The sequence below is a fragment of the Rissa tridactyla genome, chromosome 2 (genome assembly GCF_028500815.1).
Source record: "Rissa tridactyla isolate bRisTri1 chromosome 2, bRisTri1.patW.cur.20221130, whole genome shotgun sequence".
NCBI classification, from domain to species: Eukaryota; Metazoa; Chordata; class Aves; order Charadriiformes; family Laridae; genus Rissa; species Rissa tridactyla.
In genome coordinates, this window is record NC_071467.1 from 166,000,183 (window position 1) to 166,025,341 (window position 25,159).

The following is a 25,159-nucleotide window of genomic DNA, read 5'->3' on the forward strand; positions in this document are numbered from 1 at the left end:
TACTTTGCTCGGGATACAACGTACATCAGTAGGGGCAACAGGTCATCCATGGGGAGCTTGTAGTCCTTCTCCACCACCCGGGATACTGTGCTTTCAATCTCCTCATATGTCTTCTGGAGGATCACCAGCTTTTCCCGGGGATCCACCGTGGTGCTGTCAGTGTGAAAACAGCCATGTCAAAAATGCTTCCGCTACACAGCTAAGAAGATAAAGCAGCAGAACTAAAAAAAAACTCAGAGCAGACCGTCATGCTACAAAAAAAAGTCCATCAATCATCTCAAATGGCTGCACTAAAATGGGATCGACAAGGTTTTGCCAGGAGGCATCACCAGGGTGTAACATCATCCAGGTGGACCTTGAGTTTTCTCAAGTCCTGAGTATGACCTGCTCACCCTAGTGTCAGTCTTTCATTTTAGACAGGACTAACCTGAGCCACGGTCCCTCAAATAAAAACTAAACAGTATGAGATGAACGACTTCTGTGGTTCTATCAAGGTATTGCTCTTGCGAGGGACTAATCCAGTTGTCACACCTATAAGGTGGGTTTTTTCTGCCCATAAAGCCCTGCCAAGGTACACATAGCCTGTGCTTCCTTCCCCAGAAGAGAAGTCACACTGGCTTTCATAGGGAGGCTCTCACCAGGACTAGTGTATTTAGGGAGCTGACACCTCCTGTCTGATGGATCCCACAACACTTCCATGCTCCCCTTTATCTTCCTTCCCATTTATTACTGCAGCACCATCCCCTAGGCTGGGCTTCAAGACAATAAATCAAGCTGAGCTTCTTAAATTGAGCTCTGCTTTGCTACATTAACATCTTGAGATGCCACACTGGATGGATAACCTTCACGTAGCTCCATGTGTCCAGAGAAATGGGCTCTAGCATGACCAGGTACCCACAGCCAGGCCCAATTTTTTATGCACACAGATAAGAGTGATTTCTATTTCATCAAAGTCAGATTTTGTGTAGGAATGTCTCTGCAAAATTAAGGGAAGGGAAGATATTATCCAGGGGACAGTTGCATTTAAACATCATCAATATTGTCTTGATATTTTTTTGGGGGGGAAAAAAAAAAAGAATTCTCTAGAAGTTACTTTTTTTTATAAACAGAAATAATATCAGAAACAGCATTTTCTTAAATAATCTTGCAGGTTGACCCAGAAATGCTTTTGTAAACAGGTGTAAATTTATGGCATTTCCCAGAAAACTGAAAATCCCTGGTTGTCAGTCAGACCTTATGGACAGTGACTTACATCAGCTTCTGCAAACACTCTGTGGCAGACAGGAAACACTTGTCTTTGATAAGGGACCGTCTCTGGAAGAGAGAGAAAGAGTTGTGCCTCTGTAAGAGCATCTCTCCAAGACCCACCACACGGTTCCTTAACTCTGGACTCAAAATAAGCATGTTTGCTGCCCATAATGGAGGGCAAAAATAAAGCTGTTGTAGACAGTGCCACTCTGAACACACTTAGATGTCTTCAGTGCCACTGTGAACACATATGTCTTTGAAACATCAGCGAGCAGAGCATTGCAAAGCAATCCTACACAGAGCTCATATTCCCATCCATGGAAATTCATATGCAGCAGCTACAGATCATGACTAATCATAGAATGGTTAGAGTTGGAAGGGACCTTAAAGATCACCTAGTTCCAACCCCCTGCCCTCGGCAGGGACACCTCCCACCAGACCAGGTTGCTCCAAGCCCCATCCAACCTGTCCTTGAACCCCTCCAGGGATGGGGCAGCCACAGCTTCTCTGGGCAACATGGGCCAGGGGCTCACAACCCTCAGAGTAAAGAATTTCTTCCTGATATCTCATCTAAATCTCCCCTCTTTCAGTTTAAAGAGGGAAGATTTACCCATGTCACGTAGCTCCAATTTCTGAGCACGGTCTGCCCTGTGGTTATTTGGGTGAAGCTCCATCATTAGCCAGCAGCAACATGTAGCCCCAATGCCATCTCATTAACACACCAAAGTTACCGCTTAGTGTTAATTTTTTTTACCTGGTTGGTTGTCAAGGTGAGATCTTTCAGAGGCCAGAGGTGTCTGAAAGGAGATTACAGAGAGAAGATTTAGAAGGCAGATGTCCATGTCTTAACTCCACCCTAAGTCAGTCGTGGTGGTTTTTATCTCCTTGTTCAAGCTGATGCAAAATCTTGTAGGTGCATGAGGCCAAGTTTGCTCCTCTTGTTACACTGCTACAGGAAGAATTAATAGCTTAGACTCAATGACCTGAGTGTAGGGTTCATTTCATTCACAGATGCTCCTGTAATAATCAGTGGAGAGTTTTGGCATTTTCAGATTCAATTCTTCTCACTGAGTCTAGACTGAATCAAATCAAATTTAGACTTTGGGTCTTCTGCTACTCTGCTTAAGCCCTTGAGCTGCAGATGATGCTGTGTTAGAAAAGCTCACAACACCTCTTTGAGTCTGAGCCATTAGTCCTCACATTTCACTTCCAAAGATGGATCCAGCTGCAGGAATGGGTGAAGGAAATATCTGGCTCCATAGCCTTTCCCCTGTGTCAAGACTACATCCCCACACTGTTACAGGAAGTACCATTTGTTGGACTATAACTCTTTCTAAGACATATTTTATAAACTATATCTGATTATTTCTGTGTTGGAGCAAACCATTTGTTTGATGAGGTAGAAAAGAAGATTTTTTGCTAAAGGAAAGTGAAAATTAGTATAGATAATAGCAGCTTTCCACTAGCCTATATTGTTCCAGACAGCATTGCAGGCACTCTGTGATGGGACTTCCTCTGACAGACTAGGGAAAACTTCGGTGCTACAACCAATGATGGACCCAGGAACAGGTTATATGTCCTCTCCTCCTGTGCCATCAGAGATTTCCCTGGCTGCGACCTTCCCAGCTGGTATTGTGGGGTTACATCCTGTGATGAAAAAGTGTCACTTACTTCTGCACATCCAGAAACTCTAGGAGCTTGATGTCAGGAAATAGACTGAGGTCCACGATCCCTTGGCAGTAGAGGTCATCTTCTCTTTCATGGTAGAGCATGTAGAGCATGAAAAGCTCGGGGTAGAAGCAGGGCAAGATCAGTGGTAGGACCACACTGCATGCCTTCTGGTCACTATGGCAGAGAAAAGCAAAGCAGAGTCCTACAGTGAGACCTATAACACCTTGATATTACCAAAAGCCCCACAGCACGCAATGGAAGAGGCAGCTTCTGACCTGCAAGGTGTTCCCCTTGTCCTCCCCTCCTTCCTCCACCTTTGAGTTCAATGTCACAGGCGGACAGTAGTAACCATTATAACACTCTCATGCGTGTGCCCACAAGCTGAGGATGCAAGTTTATCTTATGGTGTAGGACAGGACAGGGTACTGTTTCTCCACAGGATCTCCTTCGTCTCCGGGAGAAATCTGGAGCACTAGAGACCTATCTCCAGCTGTTCTTTCTGAGCTGTTTCAGTACAGCACTTCTTATTTCTTAAGGGATAAAGACCAAATTCATTCAGATAAAGCCCTTTTCCAGCTGCTTATCACTCCACCAACCTCTTGGCTTCATTCAGCCCATGTTGGGATGGCTGCAGATAACAGCAAAGAGAAATCCAGACCAAACGGGGACAGATGAACAAAGATGCTTCTTCCCACCCACAAAACCCCTAAACCTGGGTCTCCCACAATTATTTCCACATTCTTATTCTAGGAACATCATGTCATCTACCTCCTCTGCCACATTTTCCACACTGTAATCCTTATTTCCAGGACTACCTTTCTCTCAGTGCTGGTATGGAAGTCACAAGCCCCACAATGAACAAGTTCCTGTGACTAATGCAAAGCACATGGTGGTGCTGGGACTACCATCTCACACACAACTGCACAGTAGCCGGTGTGAGTAGTTTTGCAAGGCTGTGTGCCACCCATACCTCCAACTCGCCACTCTATTCTGCTACAGACCATGATTAGAAGTTGCTCTCGCTCTTCAAGCGGAACTACTGAAAGCTTTGCACTCAGAGAGTGTGGGCACTAAAGCTGACTCAAATGGGCAAAGACAATCAGTTCAGCACTTAATGTATTTTAAAAGACACCCCATATGTCTAAGCACCTTAAAATTAAACAACCAGTGGTAACACATACCTTGTATCTCCATCCACACACTTTGCGGGCAGTTGGCCTTTCTGTTCCAGTGCCAGATGGAGCAAACCCCTAAAAGAAGAGAAACAAGGTTTAGCTCCCTCCCTTTTTTTTTTTTTTAAGGGTAGTTTGATATTCACAAGTGAGGAGCTCAGCAGTCCCAGTGTCAAGAGGACTATTATTAAAGTTCTCTGTAATCCTCGTGTTGCTTCAGCATTCACGTTTCAGTATTTGAGGGCTTTATCCATCACCAGCAGAAGCCACCAGGAATGTTTCAAAAATCTTCATAGCTTCTGGAGAGTAGGGTGGTCACTCTGAGGATCCTAACTGTGGTCTGCATTGAGCACCATCTCCTTGTATGCGCATTCAAGGGACACGAGATTTCAGGACCTAGTTTCAGCTTGGAGAAGATAAGGCTCTGGGGGGACATTATTGTGGACTTACAGTACCTAAAGGGGGCTCCTGTAGCGATAGGACAAGTAGTCATGTTCTTAAACTAAAAGAAGGTAGATTTAGACTAGATATAAGGAAGAAAATTTTTTACCATGAGGGTGGTGAAACCCTGGTCCAGGTTACCCAGGGAGGTGAGAGATGCCCCATCCCTGGAAACATTCCAAGTCAGGCTGGACAGGGCTCTGAGCAACCTGATCTAGTTGAAGATGTCCCTGCTCATGGCAGGGGGGTTGGACTAGATGGCCTGTAAAGGCCCCTTCCGACCCAAACTATTCTATGATTCTATGACCTGTCATACCAACCAATTTTCTAATCCATCTAGGAATATCAGAGGATGTTCACACTTTGAAAAAGTAGCTTAGGTTTGTCTTGATATTTCCAAGCCAAAACTTCATAATCTTAAAACACGGATTAAGGAGAGGTAGCCTTTTTTTGGTATAGAAATATCAGCCTAGGAAACCCAGCTGGGGCACAGCAGAGTGAGGTGTTTCTTCCTCCCCACACTGCACCTGAAAGGTCTTGAGACATGAAGCAAGCTTTCCAAGCTCAGAAGTGCCTTCACCTGAACCGAGGCTCAGGTTGTCAGCCCTGTTGTCCTGTTCATGAACACAGCTCAGATGAACTGAATCAAATCTGACTTGTTCCTGTCAGCTATGCTGCTCTTCCCAAACTGCTCAGGGACAGACAACCCTTCATCACAGAGCTGGCAGTCTTCCTCAAGCACATAAGGCTACATGGATAACAACAGAGCTTTTATCCAAGCTCTAATTTCTAAAGCAATATCACCCTGAGTGCAGCTAGAGGCAGAGTTCTCCACCTCTGCCTACTGTGGCATTTCTTCTTTCTTCTCCTAAAAGATATTCAAACAGCAACAGGACCCCGATCATGCCTTTGATGCAGTCCTTAATTACCCATGGCCACAACCACACAACAGAACAACCTCATTTTAGAGTCACTACCCACATGAGCTGAGCCTCAACAACGTGCTTACACTGCATGTTCTTAACTCCTGTTGAGGCATGTTAAGTTTAAGCTATTTTTCATTCAAACACAGATATCGAACACCACTGTTGTGTGCTCTCATGTGCTTTGCTGTCCTCATTTCTTAGTGAGGTTTCTTGCTCATATTTGTGCCTGTCTAAATAAAGTCCTATTATGGGCAACAGCTTATTGAGCTGCCATAACTCCATGAGACTGAATCACAGTAAAGCTCCTGGGTCATGCACTGAGCAACGAGCATAATAAAGATTTTCTAGGTCCATATGACCTCAGTTATTGCAAATAACTCTTTAGCACCATTCTGAAGCAACACTCCCAATAAATATGCTGTAAAATAAAGCAGCCCTGTCACCTGAAAAAATGACCTCAACGTTCTACTCCACAAGCCCTCCGTGCTCATAGCCATTGCAAGGACTCAGCGTGTTTGACTTACTGGTAAAACTCCCATATTTTCTTTGCGTAGTACTTGACTTCCTCTTGTGCCATAGTCAGCAAGTGTCTGTTGGCCCCAATCCCAGAATACGTTGCCTGAAAAGCTATCATCAAGGCCTTCAGCAGCTTTCCTAGTGGGTGTAGGGAAGACTTCAATGCCTGCATAATAGAGCAAAATTAAATTTTACAAGTCAGCCCTTGCCATTAGTAGAAGATAACACTGAAAGGCCACCCAACCTTCTCTTATCAACAAAGGAAAACAAGCCTAGAGGTAATCAACTATAATTTTGGTCTGGTTTTGCTGCCACAAGCCCATTCTCCCCCCATTATCAGGCAAGAAATATAATTAGTAGAATTGCTGTTCTGATGAGATTTGCTGTGGTATTCAAGAGAGAGCAAAGGGTGCTTCAAGGAAAGGTTGGCCAAGTGAAAAACAACCACCAAGAGTGCATGGAAGTTTATTAATCATTTCCAGCAGCTAGTTATTCCCTGACACAGTTTGAGAACCAGGAGCGAAGCTTTATCATCACTCCTGGCCTGTATAGGTGTACACAAAACTAATGTCCAAAAAGCATGAAGGATAATCCTCTTCTTCACAAGCGTAGGTATTCACCCAGAATTTAGAGAAGACTCTTGAAGTCACCGACAACGTTATATGTGCTAACCGAAAGTTGCTATAATCTGTGTCCATGTCTAGCGGACAGACGTGGATCATTATGGTTTTAAACTTTACCTTCTCTAAATAACTCTGTAGTGATTCCAGTCCTTGGTGCTGGACAAGCTCTTCAAGAATATCTTCTATCTTCCAGGATACATCCTCAGTCCCTCTGAAAAGATGGGAGGTGAGGGAGGAAAACCACACAGTGAAGCGCTGGGATAAATCCCAAGTGGCGTTGCAGGTGGATACCAGGAGGACAATAAGATTATTAGAACAAATGGATTTTTCTCTACCTTTTTCAGTGGAACTGCCCCACTGACTTAAAACACCTATGATTATCTAAATTCATCACCTTCAGCTCCCCCTACAACCAGCCTGGGTTGCATCCTGCCCATGCTCATCTTATCTACTTCTGGTATTTTCTTAAAGGGAGATGAGTTTGCTCTGCAGCAGCTGATGATCGTTCCCCTCAAATACTAGAGGAGCCAGCAATGACTGGGTCATGTGCAGATGCTTACATTCAATCAAATGAATCCCATCCAAGTTTTCACTTATAAGAATCAGTCTCAACAGCACAACCTTAAATTCATGCTTAAAATTCATCCTCCTGTCTCATGAGCAGGAACAACTGGAGAATGCTTGGGTTCATAACTTTAACATGCGGCAGACCCTAATGTAAACCAGTATCCTCTCTGCACAAATAGGCTTCTCTGTTGCAATGAGGGTATGTGATACTCATACCTTTGGCAGAAGAGGTACTCCTGAGATTTCCGCAGCTCCTTGCTAGTTTGTATGTGGAACCCTGTGAAAGACTCCTCTGTTTCTTCTTTGCAGCCAGAATGGATGAACTCCAGGAACTGGTCATAGATTCCCTTCCATCTCTTCTCCACTGGGAACTCCTCGAGGCCCAGCTGACTGCAAAACATAATATGGCATTAGGTTTTTCTGCGTCCCTCCTTAATTATTTCAGACTTCACCTTCAAGTATGGGAGGTTCTCCAGAATCAGAACTATGGGAGCAGAGAAAGATGGCAGAGCCTATCTGGTAATTCAATGAAAAGCAACTTAAGCCTATTGTCTTGACAATGAAGTACTTCGGCTGAAGGAAAATTCCTGGTGCGTGGAACATCAGTAATCTGAATCTTTGCTGGTGAACCGATCACAGGCTTTCTGCTCCACTTATGGATATTTCTGAATATAGACTATTTATTTAAACTGAAAGCCTGCAGAAAACACTGACAGCAAGAAGACAGTTGAGCAACCATCACCAGTAGTTATTGCTGTCTGAAAAGCACAGGAAACAGGAGCTGTTTCTGCAGTATCGATACTCTGATGGACTGGAAATGTTTTGAGGAGGAAAGAAGAGGAAATTGAACTGGGTTTTGTGAGAGCAATTCGGCTCAGGGGACAGGCGGCTGTCTTTCCCACTGGGACTCCTTCATTTGGGTTAAACTGTCTGAACCCAGGCCCTCCAGCCTGGCAACCCTTTGCAGGGTTCAGGCCTGAGGATAAGAGTCTATATCAAAGGATGTGGCCTGATAACTTCAGCTCGGTCACTCCTGCCCTGCATTCACACCATTCCCTGCCAAAGAAGCATCAGCACCCTGTGAAGCTCTGACCCTGGCTCTGCAGCCTTCCTCCACATAGAGCACTACCCAATTCAAACTCTTTGGAGCTTCTTGTGCTGTGCTTCACACTTCTTGATTTTTGGCAGCTTTTCCTACCTCTAAAATATCAGCTGGTGATATTCATGTAATAGCACAGGGAGACCTGAAAGGAGCAAGTGATGCATTTTAGCAACTTATCTTTGCCTATATAGCTTCAGACCTGTCTGTCTGTACACACAGAAACGCATGTGCGCACACATCACACACGCACACATCACTGAAAAAGTTAAGCCTCCAAAACTGTCTCCAGTCTGAGGATGGGAATATCTCTGGGTGGATGGTGGCAGGATGGGAGTAGAACATCTGTTTTCTGCTTCCCATGAGGCATAAAGATTAAATGTCAAACTTTTCTCTCCTTTCCTCCTTGCATATAAAGCAGTTTTTAGACCAACTCTTTCAGCAAGGACTGCCTTGATGCCTGTAGGGATTGGTCCGGTACTCCTCTAGGTAGAGTCAAAATACAAGCCGTGACCCATGTTGCTCACGCTTTGGTTATCCTGTCATCCAGCAGCTCGTTCGACGTGTTCAGGATGCCGTGCGTCTGAAGGCCTTGGCCCGATTTGTTAGTAAATGTTCCCTCCAAAATGAAGCCATTGGCAAAGGACAACTTTCCCTGCAATGGAGAAATAAAGGGTCATTCTGCCAAGATCTCATTAGCGAGAGGAAACAAGCTGGACTGAGATCTCAAATTCTCTTTTCAACAGAGCCAGCTCCTGAAACGGCAACTAAGAACAACTTCCAGCACAGAGGAGCACATTTTCAACATTCAAAGCAATAGTGTCATTAAGGTGTCAGTCACTGGAGAAAACATCTCCTTGCTATTGAATGACACAGGTAGGGTTCTGGAGGGGAAAGACTGCCACAATCACAGACTAAAATATTTACATTATGCTTTAAAAATACTGAATATGATCTTTGAGTTATAAAGTATTCTGGCTAAATTTGACAATAGTTATTTCTAACCTAGAGTGAACACATGAAACTTCAGTTTCTCCTCTGTTTTTCCTCCTCTGCTTGTTAAAACCACAAGGCAAGTTTGGCCTCACAGGTAGGGGGAATCACATGATATTCACCATAAACACTTTGAAAGTGTTCGCTGCTACCAAGAAAAACGTTAAATTCTCTGAGGCAAATACAGAAGACATGCAGTAGCTGGACTCAAACTTAGAAATTTTAATTAAATCAAATCCAAACAATATCGTAACTCGTCTGGCTTTGAATACGAGCCTGAAATCCTCATCGCTAATAGCAGGAGGCACTCCATCTTCAGATAAAGAACGGATTTTTCTAGATTAACCACTAAAACTAACCATTAATTTTGGAGGAAGCAGTATCTTAGCACTATAATCAGTCTCTGCAAAATCCACCCCAGGTCTTCTGCCTGAAGATGATGATGACAAACTCATCCTCCCATGACAAGTCAGTAAATGACAGGGCTCATTTGCAATTGTTACCAAGTATTTTGACATCCATTCCCTCTGATATAACCACATACTTCCTGTCAGACTCATCATAGATTTCTGTAACAAGCCGAAGGACTAGTTTTCCCTGCAACGGGGCACTTTGTGAACACTTTGACCAGATATTTCAGTTAAAGATCAACCACAAAATGTTGAACGTGTCAGTGCAGTGTCCAGGTTGCAAAATTAAGCTTCCAAGATCCCTCATCTCTGCTAACATCTCAGTTACGTTAGCGTAGTGCTGGTACTGCAACTCTGTTTGGATTATACGTCGTTTCCTGTGTTCGCGACCACTACAAAGCTAACCCATTTGTTCTAAGAACACAAAAGCATCCCAACTGCAGCTGTGAAGCACAGCCAAAAACGTCCCACAGACAACAAAAAATCCCAAACCCTCATTGTAAACAAAACAGTAAAAACCAAAACAATTGACAAAACCCCAACTACTTGAAGTCTCTCAGCTGCAGCCTTCCCTCTGTGAATGAGACTGATAATAGAAGAAAATAAAAAACCCAAAAAAACCCAAACCAGGAAAATGTTATTTTCTAGGTGACTGGGTGAAGTAGAGCAGGAGGGCATGAACTTTGAACATTAATCCATTGGGCCTGCTGGAAAGTAAGCAACTGTACAGAAAGGCTGAGATGAACGAAGTGCTCACCTTTCCAACAAATGTTAGATCTTCCGTGAAGTTCCCTTCATAGACAGAGTCATCTTCCAAAAGCAGAATCCCAGAACCCTTCATTTGAAAGCAGAAGTAGTGAATTGATGACATTAACTTCCTACCTGCTCAAGCTCATCTAGAAACAGCCACTGGCTTGGATTATTTATGGGCTGCCAATTCCGAGAACCTTTTTGAAAGCCCAACATAGCATTGCAATGCTCAAGAGAAAAGGAAGGAGGTTCTCTAGAGATAACCCATTAGGCGTCACTGCACAGAGAAGTACTGGGTAGGCAGGAGACTTCATTAAACAACAGTACTATTGCATTAATTTCCCTAGAACAAGGAACAAAATGTTACCCAGAGGAGCTGTGGATGCCCCATCCCTGGAAGTGTTCAAGGCCAGGCTGGATGGGGCTTTGAGCAACCTTGTCTAGTGGGAGGTGTCCCTGCCCAGGGCAGGCTGTTGGAACTAGATGATCTTAAATATGCCTTCCAACTCTAACCATTCTAAGATTCTAAAAGGCAGGCTCCTGTTTTAATAACTGTCACCAAGAATTGCCGTACAGGTCAAACTCGTGGTCCTCCCAGTCCTATGACCTGGTGATTGTAGCCAGTTGTGTCATTCTTTGAAAGACAATTAAGGGAAAAGAGGAAGGCAGCTGCTATGTAGAATTAGTTTTGTGCCTTGCTGTGTAGTAAACGCGGCTTTAATGAGCTGCTCCTAAGCATTCGTAAAATAACTCATTCCATGACCTCCCAACTCCCACAGCTGCTTACAGTAGCACAGATTTCAGGGAAAGAGCACCAAGATGCAGAACAGACACAGACTAATTTATACCAATGGGGGAAGATTCTTCTTGCTAGGGCTTAGCCCATGGTTTGGGCCCGAAGGTTTATATATACCCATACCAGCCAGAAAATGTGATCACTTTTAGAGCTGTAACACATTTTCCGCTGGAATGGTTTTCTTGGTGGAAAGCGCCCTTTCTGGCAAAAATAAAAGGTTTCCAAGGGAAGTTTCTTGGCTGTACCAATTTTCCACTAGGAAAGCTGAAGCGACTACTCCCCACCCGGAAGCCTTGTGAAGTTAAAGGAGCCTTTGGCAGCTGGCAAACTAAAAGAGAGCTTTATTTTGGTTCCCCACAGATGGAGTTTTTATGGAAAGCCCTTCTGACAAAGTTTCCATGCTAAACATTTTGTCCTAATTTGGTGAGTGGGGAAGGGGTTGTTTGTTTTTTTAAGCACATATTTTTTAATGAGAAGAAATGCTTTTATTTCCAAGCCAGTCCTAGTGATGCCAGTCCCTTTTGCTTTCCACATCAACATCTAAACTTCCAATGAACTGGACAGCCAACTTGTCATAGGTAGGCTCACACTGGAAAGGTAAAGGCTTAATGACCTCTAAGATAGATTTAATATCATATATAACTGTACAACTTTACATATGAGTTCTGGTATATAATTGTGACCTGATGGTCAAACAGACAGACCTATAAGGTGTCTTAACATAAGCAAGGAAAAGTGACAGTCTCACATCTAGTTCCTACCCGCAACTCAGGAAGATGATAAGAAACAAGACTTAATCTAGGCCTTGTTCTTCAAAAACATTACTATGGTAAAATATCAGTGCTTACATTTTCTTACTTTCTATTTTCCCTCAAAGATTATGAGGTGAAATCTTAATTTTGCCCTTGATGAGGATTTCCATGTTTTATCGATCTAGAGAATCCACTGAAAATGGGTACTCACCACCATTTTATCAGCGTGAAATGTCCTTTGATAGCAGACACCCGACTGGGTTACTACAATGCCTTGTCCATGTTTGTGATCATCAAGCCATGTCCCTATGTATCTCTCCCCTCTGGAAAGCAATAGAACACAAATTAGGTTTTTTTTCACCCTGTTTTATTAGATCTTAATCAATTTGATGTATCGCCTACTGAGGCTAGCTTTAGCTGATATAATGGTCCATGCAGCACCAGTGCCAGATGTACTGCATAAATTCAATTCATAGAATGTTTCCCCAAGGAGTTCAAGCTTTATAGCAGAGGTTGAACACATCCCCCTCTTCATCCCCAAGTCACCCCATCACAACATGAGGCTTTACCCCTGCCAGTAGAAGGACAAAACTCTCAGACATCTAAAGCCAGCTCTCATCTGTACCACCTTTACCTGTCTTTGTCTTCCCACACTCCATATCCATTCTTCTTGTCATTTTCCCACTGTCCTGTGTATTTAAACGGATGCTCAGCTGAGAGGTTCTCTAGTATCCCAAACCCTTGACGCATGTTGTCTTTGAAGTAACCTTTGTAGACCATATCATTCCCATACCTGCAGGGAGAGAGATAGACAGAATTTAAGACTGTGCCTATTTGATAGCTGCTATCGGAGTAGGAAGCCAAGAGACTGAGTAGATTGGGCTCATCTGCCAGCTAAATACTCCAAATATTTGACTGGTACGTCTGGAGCTGGTAGTTGTTTGCTATTAGGAACATGCATCACCCAAGCTAGTCACTCCACAGATAGTTTTCTATTATTATTTTATATATCTATATAGATAACATTATCTAAGGACACAACAATTAGGCTTGCGATTGTTCTGGGAGAGGCCACACAGTCCTTGACCTCTCACCAGCCAGGTTGCAGTGACCACTGTTTAATCCAGAGTGGGAGTAGATAAGATCAAACAGGAAGCCAGATCTCCCTCCACCTTTCTATGCTTGCCAACCATCCCTTCTCCCAGGCTCATCCCCCTGAGAAGAGTTCCTCTTCACTCTGGCCATGTTGGCCAGCAGATCTTCACTTCTACAACAGAGAAAGCACTTATGCTAAGCAGAGCTAATCTATAATTATCAAAATGCCTTCACATTTGACACCAGAGCCACTAGCGCAGCACTGCTTAGTTGGCTCCACGTTCCCTAGAGATTTCTGCATGTCCTGTACTTTGAGTTTGATTCATAAATAAGGAGCACAACAAGCAGGCTGTAAGAAGGAAGATGGCCTATCCCATAGTAAGCAGCTGGAAAGGTGGGCTGTGTACTTTCCTCTGCCACACTTGGCTCTGTGAAAGCAAGGGTAAGCATGCGTGGTAACAACGGGCAGTCCAGTCTTTACGTTGGCCAGCCCATTTGGCTACAAGCCACGTGTGACCTAAGCAAAGATGAGGATGCTGTTACGCTCACTGCTACATAAACAAAGCGAGCTGGCCCTGTCCGCTTAGCTCTGTAGGCTGCAAATGAAAGCGCTTTATATCTACAACCTACTGAGCAGGCCTCCACTGCCATTTCTGGCTTTCTAAATGGAAGGTAGACAGTAGGTAAGTCTGGGACATCATCACCATGTGCCCACAATAGAGTGCTTTACAGACCAGGCTCCATCCAAATTCCCAGCAGTGCTTTGAGACACAGGCACATAAATGACTGTTTCCAGAAGTAGTTTGATGAGTAAAGAAGAAAAAACTCAGACTCCATTTCTAAAATTAAGCTCTAGGTTTAAGCTCAGAATTTGAATGAGCAAATAAAGCCAACTGGGGGAACCAGCCCCCTTCAGCAGTTCAGGATAACAGTTATGACTCCCAAAGCAACAATCCCATCCATCATTAAGGAATTAATCTCTACAAGATTTAGTCCAGACAGCCTGGCCAGGGGAGACAGAGAACACTGTGTGCTCCACCAAGCCTGTCCAGGGCTGGTGGCACACCATGTGCTCTCTGCTCTGCAACCACAAGCACAAATGCAAAATTATATCCTCACCTACAAGACACAGAGGATGCTATGTCAGGTAGTTACAATGGTCATAGCTTGCAGAGAAGCTCTTATCATTCTAATGCTCAGGAGACTCAGGGCTTGTGAAGAAACCATACTGCCAGTCTCCAAAGCAAAATCTTCTGGCATCTGAATTGCGCTTGGTTTTACACTGTGACTGACCCTTCCACAGTGAGGTGGGAACATTAAATATGTGGAGTACCCTTTTTTCCCCCCCAGAGTCTGTCTTTGTGTTTTACTTACTCACAGATTCCATAGCCTCTCATCTTGCCCTCGTACCAGTGGCACTTATAGCAGTCATACCGGTCTTCAGATCGGCGTGGGACAAGGCATATTCCAAACCTACAAGGTGGACATGGCAGAGATCAGCATGGTAAAAGATGACTCAGTTCTACTGGTTGAAGTTTAAAAAGCTTCCAGACCTCCAAGCTGATTTGCATGGTTGGGGTCAGCTCTACACCTGACACCATTTCCAGGTGTCGACGGACTTGCTCCAAGGAAGAGCTCGTCTCCTTGTGAACTGCAGTCACAGTTTTTCATTGCTTCTTCTACAAAGCTACTTTCAGTGTTGTTGTTTTTTGCTGTCTCTCCCCCTTCCCCAGTTTAGGAGCTGAGTTGGACTGCCAAAGTAATTGCTTTGGTCCAAACTAAATGTTCTCTTAATCCCAAAACAAAGTATTGGAGACACTTTTTCCCTATTCTGGAACTCATGTAGAAATGAGAGATCTAAAAGTCTTATTTTCAAAAATAATAGAAAAATAAGGTTTGAATCTCATAATATGGTTACTTTCCCCTGAAAACTCATTTAAGAGAGGTTTTTAAATATTTCTAAAAGGAACTTTTTCAAGGTATTTCACATGAATAAATACTCCTAGATTTAGAGATCAGGGGTCAGATTCATCCAACTGAAGAGACGTTTGCATCGGAACTGGTCATCTGCGCACACTCCCTATCCACTCACTCTAGGTTACAGTTTACTAAGCCAAGTATCTAAAATAGGTCAGGTGAATTGGGCTGTAACAGTGAATAGAGTCCCTCTACAAGATGCCAGTGTCTCTGTACCCCTGGGAGGTACCGTTCCTTAGTTTATTTTGCAAGCAAGAAAGACTCTGTTTTTTAAGGCTTACCCATGCTCCAAGCCCTCTTTGAAATCTCCGACATGGTTGCGTCCGTCACGCCACTTCAGTGTGCCCCTGCAATTCAAAGTAAGCATTACACAAGGGACATCACCAGCAACATTCACAGCTACAACACAAAGCATCAAAGCACAACCTCGAAATGGCTAACATCAAAACATTTCCTCAAGAAGCAGAGACACAGAAGTTCTCCAGGCACCTCTGGGAAGTTGGTTGGCAATGTAAGGATTTAATACCATAATGTTGTTGTGCCAGGAATGAACAGCAGGAATCCTCTTCCAGGTTCCCTAATCTCAAAAACATTTTGTAGAGTTGCTGGGTCATCCATTTAGGACCTTGCACATGATCCTTTTGTAATTGCAGCGCAGCATGTGATTAAGCCAGCTGAAGTTCCAGCATGGCACATCCCTATAGACAACATAATGACACCACAGTCCAGAACTTCATTGTGCAGGCACTATGAAAACAAGTGAGACAAGCGCTGGCCTGAAGGGATCATATCTTTCCATCTGTTTTTTTTTTTTGGGGGGGGGGGTGGGTGGTGGGGGGGCGGGGGGGGAGGGTGGTTGTGGTTAGAAATGATTACACAAGTTAACAATGCAACAATGAGACTGGAACTGTCAGTGCGATGGTCGAACTACTGCACGGCCATGCCCAGATGTGGATGCATTTCCTTCCCTCTCGGTCTCCCACTCCACCCACACCCTCTCACTCTTTTAATTCTTGCATCATCCCAGACACAACCAGCTCCCTACACATTCCCTGACCAGAGACAATAGAATATGGTGCCCTATCAAAACCATGACACATTTGTTTGACTTTCACCAAGGTTGTTGCTTTAAACACCTACATGAGACAGGCTCTTTTTCTGGTATTTACAGGGAAGTGGTCAGACTAACTTTAAAGGGATTTAAAATACGTCTCCTTTTGCTTTGCTAGTATGAATGCTAGCAAAGGAAAGCAAGCCAGTGAGAATGCCTGCTCCAGCCATGGGCATGGTTCGAGCTGCTTCTCAGAGGGAGTATCTCCTTCCCCCACACCAAGTCACCAGGAGTACTGGGACAGAACAGTGAAGAATGCAGATATTTTTGCTGAAGAACCCTCGTTCACACTGCTGCAACTTTCTGCTCATGTGCTTTGCCACGCCAGTCTCTCCTTCAGATGTGGACAAGCCATCAAGGCCAACTTTGCTGCCCTGTAATCTTGTATTAGTAGCAAGTCACACAGAAAAGCAATTTCAGGAGTGGGAAGGACAGCCTAGTAACTATGCAACTAAAAGTCTGGGCATTAAAAGCACCTGAAGTCACTTATTTCTGCCACAAATTTCTTGGGATGCCTCAACCTCATTTAATCTGAAGCAGCCAGAGGTGTTCATCTTATTTCTCCAACCCTAGGAGAGGAGAAAACAAAAAGGAAGGAGAGGTGCTTGTCCCTCTGTCTCTGCACACACAGTGGTTTCCAGATCTCTGGCAGGAGTGCAGGTGCTGGGGAAGGTGGGGATGATGTCAAGGACTGCCTTGGGCATAGCTCTACTCCAAACACCTGTTTAATGCTATTCTGGGGCAAGGCACAATCTCTTCCACAGAAAGTTCAGGATTAAGCTTTTGATTTTGGATATTCTCATTATTTTTAAGGCTCTTTCAGGCCAAGTTTCTACATACTTTTTGCTTCAATAGCAACTGTAAACAAACTGCGTTAACTCAGGAACTATAAAACTTACAAATCACCCTGTTTTGGTGTCCGAGGAGGTTGGCAGTATTTCACGTTTATTCACAAAAACAGAGTCTGTGAGTTATCCTCTGTCAAAGAGACTTTGCTTGGGACCATTTAACCCTTAATTTACAGGCCATCCCCTTTTGGCAGACCTCACTCTTAAACTTCAGTTGGATTTAGTGAACAGCTCTCATGTTCTCAAGAAACACATTTGAGCCTTTTCTGTATTTTTTTTCTTTTTAATTCCTTTGATAAGAGTTTGGATATTAAAATAGATTTTGGCAGCACAGGATAAAACTTTTCTCTCATTCACAAGCAAAGGCTTTTTATTGTTGTTGTTTTTGTCATCGTGATAGTAAGATTTTATGCCTCAGGCTGAGATCTTGCAAATAAACATTAGCTCAAGTCTAAGCCCTAATTACAGGCATAAGCCAATGCAGTGCCTTTAATATGATCATTACCACATTATTAGGGTCAGCCTCTACAATTTACTGCATTAACCAATATCACTAGCGAGACATCTACAATACAATGGATCATGTGGCAGAACTCATGTTTTGACCAAGCCCTGAAAGCAAGCAAACATGTCCCATTTGCCCCCTGAATCGGTCCTCAATACTAGATTTCCCTCTGGAAACAAATGAGGAAGGAACCAGGGAGTCTGGCACGCCCTGGGAGATCACCTCCCCAGAGTCTGTGGTCCAGGCCCTCATCATGGGATGGATCACCTCATTTCCACAGTCACTCTCTGATAGCGATACCTCCACCCGTGCATCCACTGGACCCAGACAGTGCTACACAAAGACAGCAGGATCATCCTTCCATGTTCTTGCTCAGGAAAGGGGCAAAAAAGGCGCCTTACTTGCCATGCGGCTTTCCCCAGTGCCACTCGCCCTCGTAGGATGCGCTCTTGAACTTGCCCTCCAGCCTGAAGACGTAGGTGAAGAAGCGGCAGGATGGGGGCTCGGTGCCTTCACCAGTCTTGCCCCACAATGGGAAATCTCGCTTCCCATTCAGAGCCTGGCGGACAGCCTGGTTCAGCTTCCATTGCCAAACAGCCTGGGGGCAGAGAATCACAGAATGGTACGGGTTGGAAGGGACCTTCAGACATCATCTAGTCCAGCCCCCCTGCCAAAGAAGGGTTACCTAGAGCTCTCTGGACAGGAACGCAGCCAGGTGGGTTTTTAATATCTCCAGAGAAGGAGACTCTGTAACCTCTCTGGGCAGCCTGTTCCAGGGCTCTGGCACCCTCAAAGTAAAGAAGGGGAAGAGGAGTGCTGAACTAATGAGTGAAGAAAGCAAAATAGCTCCCAAGAAGAGATACTTCAGGAGAAGCAGCAAGAAGATGTTGCGTTCCCTTCAATTCCATGCCATCCAAGCTGGCTGGGCTGGGGAGTTATGGCTCATCTACAGCATCAATAGGAGGTGTTATCTGGGGTCCTGCAAGTTGGATACTGCACCAATCCACAATGCTTCCATGTCATTTAAGCCTAACTCTCACCACCACTACAGCACAGGACCATGCTGATGGGACTATATTGTCCCAAGCTCTGCAACATATACAACCGCCCAGGGCAGACCACTTCCAGCATCTGGATATTTTTGATCTACCATCAATTGTCTAAGCCACCTCTGGCCATCTGACACAGTATTAGCTCTACAGAGGGGTGGAGAAAAAAAACCCCACACTGCTTATTATTCTGCTTTAAATAATAAAAAATAGCCAAAAAAAAAAAAAAATCACAGAGGAAAAGCCTCAGCTGCATTTAAGGAGGTGCAAAGCCCACTAATCTGTCTTCTGTTCAGGAAGCGAAAATCCTGTTGCTTAATGGGATTTCAACTTCTGTTCAGTAGTCAATGTTTTGCCTCCGCTACAGAGCTGCCATCCCCTCTATGCCATTCCCCCATTTCAAAACTCAGTGCACAGTATTTCAGGTGGGACAGAAACACCCTGCGCACTGCTAACCTTCATCTGTGGGTCCTTGGCAGAGAGAAAGAACGTTTCTTCTGGGGTTATAATGCGGAATACATACCTGTGAAGCAAAAGACATTACAGAGACTATGAAAAAAAAAAAAAATCACATTTCTCCATCAAACAGCAGTTCCTGCTCTTCCCATTCCTCTTCAAAAGCTAATGGTGCTTTTTGCAGTCAGTTTTTCCTCCTGAAGAGGCACTCAAATAGTCAATTCATCTTTGTTCTCTAAGTCTGCAGCAAAAACTATTTTACTATTGATTGATTTCAAGATGCTAACAAATGCAAGCAGTGAAAATCCAAGGTGCTGTGGATTCCATCTGAGAGGTTTTGCAATTACCCGTGGCCCAGAACCAGCCCCATTGGGTAGAACGGAGGTGGAACAAAGTTTTGAATTGTGAATTGTTTTATCGGTTTCACAATCAAGTTGAAAGCTTCTTTTCTTAATTTTTTTCCCTTTTTTTTTTTTTTTTTACCTCCAACTGGAAGTTTTTCACTTACATTCCTGGAGCTGATTTCTCCCTGCAGTTTTCATCTAGCCACACAAGCTTCAGATCAAAACTCTGAAAGCTGTTTCCCTGGAACAAAAGGAAGAAGATGTTCCTGTTATTGACGTAAACATCACACTTTGCCCCCACTCTGTCAATCCACTGAACAGCAGAGCAAGACTGGCAGTGAGACTCTTCGGCGGTCCACACATCTATCCCACACTACGATGGTAGACCTTGGAGACTGAAGAAACGTAGGATTAGGAAGAAAATTCTTAATTTATCACTTAAGTGGTGGCCTGTAATGCCATGGCTACAACTAAAGTGCCATCTAAGAAGGTCTGTCACTATATCTCTACAAGAGTTTCTTCCCTGTTCCATGGCAACACTCCCAAACCATCCTCGATGCGCAGCATCACCTAGTTTTGCTTACGATCTATCTAGGAGCTGGACTCCAGATGACACAACCACATAGGAGTCACTATTTTAATCAATAGCACACCAAACAGAAGAAACAGAAATGGTTGAAATATTAGGTAAAGACCACGTTTAATATCACATCTTCCTTCCCTGTCGAAAGTCCAGGTGCCCACACTACAGAGCTGCTATCTGCAATGATGTGGTTGAACAAGGTCAGATACTAGCACTGTGGAGCTCACCGTGAGTTAATCACTGATGTATCTACCAGATTTGGGGGAATTGGGGGGGAGGGAGGTTCAGATTCCCAGCACCAGAACCCTCATCAGCAGACTCCTGCTAGCAGCGCAATCTAACCAGTCCAATCCCAGTTCAGTTATGTCTCTCCAAGCCTCAATAACAGTCACAGCAGCAGATGAGACATAGCGGGTGGGAACCTTTGACTGAACAGAGATGTCTACAATGTAGATATCTCCACATGAGCTGGTTAACCTGTGCTCTTGTCCTGGAGTCAATGGAGTTGAGGACATGATTCAACTCATATTAATTTTGGCATCTAAAATAGGTCAGATGAACCACACCTAGACAGCGCATGTTTCTCTTCCCTGACTATAAAGGGAGCCTGGGGGCACTTGCTCACAGCGAGATCACTACAGCACTGAGAAATCTGCAAGGTAAAGTTGGATGAGATAATCACCACACGATGTCCTCAGGCCTAGACCCTGCAAGCTGCGTAGGACTGCCCAGCCTTATCATAAAGGATCATGTTTGGAAGAGCCCGTAAGATCTGTCAGCTCACAAGGCAGTCATGTGTTTGGCCACCTGAGGGGCTGGCACATGACTAAAGAGGTGCACATGAAGAGAGCCGTGCTAGATTACAGGTATTGTCAGTCAGAGCAAGCCAAGCTGGACTTAGTTAACATGCTGCAAAACAGCTTTGAACACGTCATATTCATCTAGCTATCCATGGCTATAGACACTCCCTGTCTGCCCCACACCCAGGCCCTAAATCCTTGAAATAACCTCAAGAACACCTGCAACTTCTGCTGCCATGCTACTAGCAGAGTCAACCATGAAAGATCATATTTAGTTCTATGCATGAGCCCTTCCAGTATAATATCTTTGACCCATCAGGCCCCTTTCGAATAAACAAGGATAGAAACCAACAGATTCATATGCAGGCATGGGATTAGGTTACTAGAAAGGTGCCTGTAGTGATGGCACAGTACACATTTACTGGGAAAAAAAAGTTACGTGGAGACTACCCTGTCCCTTCTGCGTTAGGGTTTCTTTTATTCTCCAGTACAAACCACAGGTGCGTGGATCTGAGACAACGTTTTGCCAACAGCCAAGCTTTGCTGCATTTTCAACATTAAAGGAACCTGAATTTTACTGTCATTTGTCTGTGTTGCCCTTCCAATCCCTCTGGAAGATTGAAGGCTCACTTGAATTAGCACAAGGACATCATCGAAGAGCAAGATCCGGTCTGATCGATTCGTGCTGGCAGAGATGGGAAGATTTTTGCTATCTTCCAGCAGCCTCCTTTCAGGTACACAGAGCATGTCCTGCAGAGGGAACCACAGAGGTCAAGAGGGTGAACCAAAAGCATCGAGAAAGATCAGGATTTGGGAGAGGACATACAACTAAAGACAACAGTTCCGGAGACTGTCTGACTTGTGGCACAAGCTGACAGTGACAGCAGAACTGGACACAGGGTGAAACTTCTAAAATACCCATTGTCCATATGGTTTCTCCAGGGCTTCCACATCGCCCTGCTCTGCTGGCTTCCAAGCCAAGCCTCAAATTCTTGATCCACATTAAATTTCCTCCATGTGTAAGCAGAAGTGTAAGACCTCCAAAAGAGCTCCCCATCAAGCCACTTTCTACATCCGTGACTCACTGTGAATTTGTAGCCCAAGGATTTCCATAAGGACTTGGTGAAACAAGCTTCATCCAGGACTTGGCTGATGAAAGACTCCAACTTAATGTATTCCTTGATGGCAGTGGTAACCACATCCTTTTCAGTCCCCTGATAAAAGAAGGCAGGGCTTGAGGAACACTTCAGGCATGCCTGTGCAGCACATCTACTCTGGGCTACAGCTGCAGGAAAAGGCTTCAGCAGTTCTGAATCCAAAGGGTTAATGAGAGTTAACCCTCCAACCCCCTTTGCAAGGAAAGCCTCCCAACTCTAGCATTACTTCCGCCACCTGCAGAAGCATGCAACCTTAGGCCAGTCACTTGGCCCTTTGCAGCTTCTCTATATAATGAGTATATACTGGGCTGGAGCACCTCTCATATGAAGACAGGCTGAGAGAGTTGGGGTTCTTCAGCCTGGAGAAGAGAAGGCTCCAGAGAGACCTTAGAGTCCCTTCCAGTATCTGAAGGGGGCCTACAAGAAAGCTGGAGAGGCACTTTTTACAAAGGCAAGTAGTGATAGGATGAGGGGTAATGGCTTCAACCTGGAAGAGCGTAGCTTTAGATTAGATATCAAGAAGAAATTTTTCACTTTGAGGGTGGCCAGACAGTGCGCCATACTCCCCAGAGAGGTGGTAGACGTTCCATCCCTGGAAGTGTTCAAGGCCTGGTTGGATGGGGCTTTGAGCAACCTGGTCTAGTGGGAGGTGTCCCTGCCCACACCAGGGGGTTGGATCTAGATGATCTTTAAGGTTCCTTCCAAGTCTAACCATTCTATGATTCTATCAGTAGCTCCTACTACACTGAAATGGCTGCTGTTCGTTGCTTTGAGACCTTCAGGTGGGCTTCACTCCACTAGTGCTGGTTACTACCACCCCACCTGTGCACTGGAAATCATTTTCCTCCCGGCCTGCTTTGGATTCACTGACACCACTACAAAGCCCCGCAAGGCCTGCATAAGCTGCTAGCATAAGCCAGTCAAGTAATGTCACACAAAGTTTCTTACCTCCTTGAGAACCTCCTTCAGCTTGGTAAGGAGCAGTATATATTGCTCGATATGATCTCGGATAGGTTTGTGAAGAACAGTGTACAAGGCCAGTGACATGGAGGTCTCAGAGGTGAAGTCCGTGAGGAATTGTTTCAGCACTGTCTTATGGTGCTTCCAGGCTTCACTGCAAGATGGTGAATTAAGACAAAGGTTCATTAATTACTTTTTTCTGAAAACTGCCACTCCTCTGCCTTCCAAACTTTATATGCTACCTCGCTCACAGACACTTGAAAGAGCAGAAGATAACATAGTGCAAATACCTTTGCACACCAAACAGAGAAATAAGGCAAGTGATTGCTTGTAAGGTAAGTGATGGAGCTCAAAGAAGAGTTCCATCCCTCCTGCCTCTGGCCCAGAGGTCTTTGCAAATAGGAACCACACCCACAGCCATAGGGAATATAGCATGACTTTCACGATAGTTTGCACACCAAAAGGGTGACTCAGATAAAGTGGCTGTGAATCTGCTCATGTCTCGTGCTCATGCTTTCATTTGTTATTTCCTTGAGACATCTGGGACAAGTAGTGGAAATTTCCTGCCAGATTCCCACATCACCCTTTCTCAAGTCCCACCCTTTACCTGAACCCCCAAATTCCAAAGTTAAAGGCTTCCTCTCCTACAAAAGGAGTTGCGCGTGGCTAGGAGGAGATGGAGAGAGATCTGTAGAGGAAACCTTTCAACAGCTGCTGCCGTGGTCTCGGAAGATGGCAGGAGCAGCCAGTATGGCCAAGCAGCTGGACCATGAAATGGAAATCACTGCAAGGTACAGTGCTCAGTGCTGCTCACCCCAGTTTAGTGTCTTAATCCATATAATATCATTGTGTTCCTATCAGCCCCTTCAAAGGAACGTTTTTCAGCCCACTGACCTTTTGCTCTTTGTGGCATGTTCGAAGCCGTGGACCACAACGTAGTTTGCAAAAGTGACAAAATATCTGTTGGCAAGAAAAAGAAAACAAACCACAAATACACACAAGCATGAGATGTGTTAGAGATGCACGTTAGCCACAAGGTTTAAGCAGTAGAGGGAAGAAGCTCATTTGAAAATGTCATGTCAGGTCCACCTTTCCACAGGAGAGAAAAGGAGTAGCTACTGGACTTCTCACCTTGGGTCACTCCCTTTTTGTCCCCTTTGCCAGCTCCTTGGTTTAACTGTTGTGTTGACTTCTGCCCTAGTATCGTTACAGGAAGTTTAAATCATCCTGGCATTTGGTATAAGCAGAAGTAAACTTGCACAACTGTCCTGGAAAGCAAATCTACAAAGGCTGAGCTTAAGATTTCAGCTTTGGATGTCTGAATTCCTGCTGATTAAACTGAAAGTCTGTATTACTGATGGTAAACTCAAGTCAAGGTGTCCCAGTGTCAATGTATCTCATCTCACACTAGAGGGAGATCGAGCCATATTTTGTCAACAAACACCACACTTTCTTCCAGTAGTGTTTTCGGATAAGTCATGTACAATGTCCAAACTAATTCTCATTTATTACATCTTTCAAGGACATGTGTTTACTGTTGATTTTCAGGACCCTAAACGGCAGCTTTGCTTCCTCCTGTATTGCTCCAATAACTGTGAGACGTTGTAGGATCAGGACTGCACACAGTGAGTCAGCAGAGGTGGATAGGAACCAGCTTTTTTTTTTTTTTCTTCCATGACGCCCAACAGAAACAGGTTTTAATTTCCAAACGAGGGGAAATTAGATCTTACGATAAACTTCTCCTTTGTGTCATCTGAAACCTTAGCACAAGTTTTCATCTTTTATATGCCCTTTTAAGGCAAACCCATTTTAATTCACTGAATGAACATCACACATCCTCTAAACTCCATTCACATGAAGGCAAAGTTGGTTGTGCATCACTTTCTGAAATGATACTGGCCAAGTAATAACAAAACAAAAAAAGTAGCCCTTCCTTCCTCCTCCCTCCACACGCATTAAAACCACAAAACCCAAGACTAGGTGGACAGCAATGTCCAGGAGCCAGTGAGCCCAACTCCTGTTCCTATGTGGGTGCCAAACTGCACAGACGGTACAAGCCCATCTGGCAAGGGCTTGGCCACATTTGTGGCCAACGTGATGAATGAATGATTGAACACTGGCTGATCCTGATGTCATCTCAGATGTCCATGAGCCATTTTTCATGCTCGGACATCAATATACAGGTTACACACGCTACAGTGATTTCGGTAAACATTTTATTTTGCATTGCAGACAGATGGGGAGCAGACATAATTAATTATAGAAACAGCAATAGGGCATTATGTTTTTCACATCCATCACTTGCTATCA

The 25,159-nt window shown here is 44.4% G+C and overlaps 1 protein-coding gene across 8 annotated transcripts in view; it reads right to left on the reverse strand.

Moving 5' to 3' along the window:
• The window catches only part of ALS2CL (ALS2 C-terminal like), a 48,939-nt gene that overhangs the window by 2,669 nt on the left and 21,111 nt on the right, over positions 1 to 25,159 (reverse strand). For 7 of the 8 annotated variants that reach the window (XM_054191285.1, XM_054191288.1, XM_054191287.1 and 4 more), the window contains 21 exons: positions 23,744 to 23,809; positions 22,838 to 23,003; positions 21,818 to 21,946; positions 21,363 to 21,482; positions 19,514 to 19,590; positions 19,006 to 19,072; positions 17,902 to 18,098; positions 15,318 to 15,383; positions 14,434 to 14,532; positions 12,599 to 12,757; positions 12,176 to 12,287; positions 10,424 to 10,501; positions 8,791 to 8,918; positions 7,381 to 7,554; positions 6,715 to 6,808; positions 5,983 to 6,140; positions 4,101 to 4,169; positions 2,920 to 3,093; positions 2,003 to 2,045; positions 1,253 to 1,314; positions 4 to 153 (listed from right to left, as the gene is read on the reverse strand). In XM_054191285.1, coding sequence (XP_054047260.1) covers positions 4 to 153; positions 1,253 to 1,314; positions 2,003 to 2,045; positions 2,920 to 3,093; positions 4,101 to 4,169; positions 5,983 to 6,140; positions 6,715 to 6,808; positions 7,381 to 7,554; positions 8,791 to 8,918; positions 10,424 to 10,501; positions 12,176 to 12,287; positions 12,599 to 12,757; positions 14,434 to 14,532; positions 15,318 to 15,383; positions 17,902 to 18,098; positions 19,006 to 19,072; positions 19,514 to 19,590; positions 21,363 to 21,482; positions 21,818 to 21,946; positions 22,838 to 23,003; positions 23,744 to 23,809 — 2,388 coding nt within the window. The other variant, XM_054191290.1, reaches the window with a different exon arrangement.